This window comes from Hylaeus anthracinus, unplaced genomic scaffold (assembly GCF_026225885.1).
Source record: "Hylaeus anthracinus isolate JK02 unplaced genomic scaffold, UHH_iyHylAnth1.0_haploid 0, whole genome shotgun sequence".
Lineage (NCBI taxonomy): Eukaryota > Metazoa > Arthropoda > Insecta > Hymenoptera > Colletidae > Hylaeus > Hylaeus anthracinus.
In genome coordinates this window covers 12019875-12025042 of record NW_026533254.1, presented here as the reverse complement: position 1 = coordinate 12025042, position 5168 = coordinate 12019875, and the positions used below count along the sequence as shown (strand labels likewise).

The 5168-nt window shown below is 43.3% G+C and overlaps 1 protein-coding gene across 1 annotated transcript in view; it reads left to right on the top strand.

The window, feature by feature from the left end:
- The first annotated feature begins 1117 nt into the window (after positions 1-1117).
- LOC128892414 (N-acetyl-D-glucosamine kinase-like) overlaps positions 1118-5168 on the top strand; it is a 15984-nt gene continuing 11933 nt past the window's right edge. The window contains exons 1-2 of the mRNA XM_054152829.1: positions 1118-1152; positions 1622-1863. Of these exons, the coding sequence (XP_054008804.1) occupies positions 1118-1152; positions 1622-1863 (277 nt within the window). The remainder of the gene's footprint in view (positions 1153-1621; positions 1864-5168) is intronic.

Below are 5168 nucleotides of genomic sequence, written 5' to 3'. Positions count from 1 at the left end.
AGTACGTAGGTCTAACGACTTCTTAAGGTCTGGCAGGAAGCGCGCCGGCTCGATTGCTGAAACTCCATCAACATTTCTTGCAAGACTTTTCAACGAGGACTGCTGTTCTTTCGCAGGAGCGTACCAACGGGTGTGCCGCAACCTAAAAATGATTTCATTCGACTATAATTACTCCTAGATTTCTTTATATCGCGAACTGAAATTCTATATTTGTTAATTAGATTCGGAGATGTGATAAACCGCTGACTCACCTATTATAATAACGAAATGAGAGAGAGAGAGAGAGAGAGAGAGAGAGAGAGAGAGAGAGAGAGAGATGAAAGCAAAGGTCGCGTGCCGCTTGGTGTAAAATTAAACAAAAACGAGCCAACGATCGATTACCAGCCACGTTGGAGCAACAATTACTCTGCCCGACTTAATCGGATGATTTAACGGTTTTCAGTGGCCGGTATTTACCCGGGACATTGAAAAACGATGATACATTAGGAGGTTGCATTGAAAGCGGCTGTTTATTCGTGTTTTTTAGTATCTATTTCGATAGTAAAGTATATAGAAGTAACAACCGAAATATTTGCCCTCGAAAGCTACTACTTTTTCCCACTTTTCTGACCAAAGTTGAATTCCGCGACAAAAGAACGGTTTATCTTTCGAGCTTATCCATTCAGCAAGCCAATGTTCAACTTGTTCGTAATTACGGAAACGTGCGTCCTCCGAACCATGTTGCATCGAACTAAGCAAATGATGATCACTTGGGGCCAGGTCTGGAGAGTAGGCTGGCTGAGGGAGAATCTCCCATTCGAACTCCGTCAGTGTTTCTTTCACAGTTCGAGCGACATAAGGCCGTGCATTGTCACGGAGAAGGATCACCTTTCGGCGATTTCGTGCAATTGATGGTAGTTTTTCTATCGGATTATCGTGTAAACGCTTGAATCGTTGGCAGTAACGTTCGGCGGTGGCTGTTTCATGCGGTTTTAACAACTCATCAAATACGACGGCTCTCACTGTCTACAGTATTCGCAGTAAAATCCACGTATACATAAACAGCGGCTTTCGACGCAACCTCCTAATATTTCGAATTGCTGATGTAAATTTCATCTTAAATATTAAAATTTCAAAAATGGCCCAGCTAGCCAAGTTAATGAAAGTGGCGAGGTACGCGATGTTCGCCTACGCGACGATTCTTGTCCTCCGCCGCCAATAGGCGTTATATAAAGTTTTAGTCCCTTCATAATTCAATGATAGGATAGAACGGATAAAACCGAGCGGCATGAGAAACCGGCACGGTGCCACAGATTGCGCTATGGAAGAGTAACGTCGACAGGAAGTCGTACAAGTTCGCCAGTTTTCGCCTCGGAGGAAATTCAACCGTGGATTCCTCGAACAGCTGGGTACCAGTTCGATAAAGAAAGCCTAACCTGATTTCTGTTATGACGGGTGTTTACAAATCGTTCCAAGGACGCGTTCGGGCGCCCTGACAGCAGTTCACCGTGCTCGAAGGACTGGATAAAAAAGAAATCTTCGCGGCTCTTAGACAAGATGACACAAAAGAAAAAAGAAAAAAAAAAAACAAGCCTGAGCTAAGATTAAAACAAGTATATAAATAAAATGGATCCTTATTCAGAGTACGTCACATCGCTAGCAGTGGCGGTAAGAGGCGACGTCGTCACCAGCTGAAGGTTGAGCATAGGCATTCCAAGACTGTAAATATTGTGATAGCTGAACAAAACCAGTTTCAGATAGTAACAGCTCGAGGCGCGGTCGGAAGCTCTTTTACGGGTCACGTAAGAGTACTTTCTTATAATGCACCGAACGCTTCCAAAAGCGTGCGCGAGCCTAAATCTTTAAGAGGTCCTGCCGCAAAGCGTTGGTCGGAGGAAATGCAACTGCAGATTTCCAGACTGGACACGAGGAATTCGTAAAAAGTCCAGTCTGAATTCTACCAGGTCCCGAGCCGGTTTTTGTTCTCGCCGTTCGGTAGCCTCCTCTCGTTAAACGTTCGCGATCGAGTGATCCGACAACGAAAAGTGTACGCGAATCCGTCAGTGGAACGCCATTGACATCGGGGGCTGTCGTTCGGGGTTCACGCGCCTACGTGCACGGATAAACGGTAATCCATTCGCTGGCGTGGGGAAGGCGACTTTATGGACGAGGTGACATTTAGAACGCTTTCCAATTTCCCGAGACTGCTTTGCCTCTGGTAGGACGCTGGCAAACTTGCTTCAGCTTACGATCGTTGATCAAATTATTAATCCGGCATTCTCTAAACAAGGAGAAACACCACAATGACGATGGATAACCGTATTGTGTTCGGTGCAGTATACTTTCAGCACTAAACCTACCACGAGTCGTCAAATAAACGTTTTCAATTTTTCTCCACAGTTTTTATACACGATATATAAACTATATACAATTATTTCGTGTATTATGGAATTTAGTATCACGTGACATATTTTTAAACCTCATTGAGAAGTGTTTCTAAGACCAGTCATTCGATCGATTAAGGTAGAAATGCCAAAGGCATTGATTGGCTGGCATCGATGTCGAAGTTCGCAAATTTTCAGGGTCTACGGTGCTGCAAAATGCCTGGAGGAGTCATAATGGAATTACGTCGAACGAAATTATTTCTGGAAACCGCGTGAGGGCATTACCGCTCGTGGCAATGTCTCAACGTTATCTTGCGGATAAATACAGTCAGCTACCGGAAACGTCCTGCGACTTTTTAATATTCCATCGAGGCGGCTACGGATCGAAATTTTCGTCACAGGTCCGTTACACAATTTCCTTTCGATTATCTCTCGATTTTAATTCATTCGAATGGTAATAATTTCTTCGTATCTACTCTCGAGAACGTATAAAACCATTGGAATTAAATGGCGATTGCAGTATCTTTGTTAGAACACAGGGATAATTAAAAACGACGCGCTACTTCTGATCCTTCGTTCCACTTTTGAGATAAACGTTTATGCACTTGTCAGAACAATGCATCGAACGAAGTTTGCGCGCGTGAGGGCTCAATGGCATTCGCGGAGCGTTCACGAATTCGACTTTCACGGTATTGAGCTCTCGTGAATGCTCGTTAATCCAGGATTAAACGGATCCAATTGACGCAGAAGAGTGATTACCCCTATAATCACGGTAATTAATCCAATGATAAGGTGAACCCGAGGACGGCCTTAACGCGTTCACCGGTTATCGATTCGGTTCTAACCAATGTTCCAATATCAAATTATAACGGAGACGGCCGAGTAGTATCACGATCAGCAAACAACCACGCTGGTATCACAGGTAATTTATAAATAAACTCGGATCATAGCTTGCGACGACATAGCGCGGACATCCACAATAACGAACAGACGATTGAAACGTTATCGTCTTCCTCTCATATTTTTCTCTCGGTACGATATCGAAAATCACAATTTTTTAGTCTCTTATCATTGTTATCGCAGGATTATAATTCTAATCGAGAGAATCTCACTTTATACTCGCAAAGATTCCATCTCTAGATTAGAAAATGGATATACCTCACAGCTTACATTTTTCTCCCTTTTCGTTTTTCAGGAACGGTCTCAAAGCTGCTCAAATTCTTGCGTCGCTAACAATGTACTCAGCTGCAGGGATGCGACACGCAGATAAACAAAAGCAAGCGTACGCGGTCTCATAATTAGCGTGGCTCAAACTGGAACACGATAGAGGGAACGTAGCGACTAACGAACCAACATTGTCACGTCACCGCTCATTGACCGCCCCACCCCGACATTGGATTGTGTTTACATTTCGGATGAGCAACGGTACGCGAACAGTCAGCCGCGACGGACACGAGTACTCGCCGAAACTTTCTGGAAACCTTTCGAAATATTTTTCTTTTCCCCTACGTTCCCGCAAACCTTTTTTTTCTCTGAATGAACTCGACGAATCGTGTTTCTTTCTACGTTTTTTTTTTACATTCGTCGTGAATTACGCACACCTGTGCCTTCGCTTTTTTTGACCGAAAAAAGCAACTGCCCCTTAAGAGTACACCCCTCTCTGGGTGTTTTTGTTCGTGGCGGTTAGGTTCGCGTCAACGTGAACCCAGAAGCGGGGTTATTTCCAGCGCCAATTATTCACGAGTACGCGAAGAAAATTTGAAACGACTTCTCCCGAGTCGAATCCGGGTTAAGTCCGTGATTTCGAGACCTTCGAGGCGATCAATCATCGAAACGCGATAAGATTTCCACGAGAGCCGCGTCCCGAACAGTGTCCCTCGATAGTTCGTCAAAAGGAATACAAGATGGTGGACCTTTAGTATTTTTCGCGCACCTGAAAACAAAAAAATGAAACACCGACAGGAAAGAGGAAAGAAATGCTTGAAGTAATTAACTTCAGGTCCCCGTGAGGCTACATGTGCAAATACGTGTATTTGTGTTGGCGTTTGCGTAGCTATTTCGTTTCATGGAAATGTCTGGGGTTTGTTTTGATGCTTGCATGCTCTTCGCTGCGCTCCCGTCGGCGCGACGACTCAAAATACAAAACGAAAAAGGTCACGGAACAACGTTCGCATCGTATTTCACGCGACGGTTGCTCAACGCGCCGTGATACACACCGACCATTCTCGAATGCACACGCTGGCGCTGGTGTGTTCAGGAATAAACATTGCATAAACGCGACGGCAGAGATTTGAAATATTCAACGAAATTTCTTTGGCTTAAGGTGGGAACGCATTAGCACCACGCCAGCCACCGTAAACGCACATCAGCTTCAGAAATGCGAGGGTGGGTTTGCAATTACTTTTAAATTGCTCGGAAAAACGTTATCGCCGACAGCGTGTTACGTGGCAGCCACGTTACCATACGGATCGGCCCATATTTCTCTCGTTTTCTCGTCCGACATGAAAACAACTGAAAATCAAAAGAAATAAGGAGGTAGACAAAAATGGCAACGGTTTATTCTGTGTTTGAGATTCTCGCAAAAAATACTTTTCGTCATGGATATGTATACGGAAAACATAAAAATATATATATATACAATATATATATACTTAATATGTATATATATACAAAAATCATAATGTATATATTATACAAACATAAAAAAAAATATATATACATATAAATATTTTGTTATATATATACTTAATGCTTTCAATTATCTAATAAAATAACAAAAGAATTAGAGGAGCACGATTGCCAGAC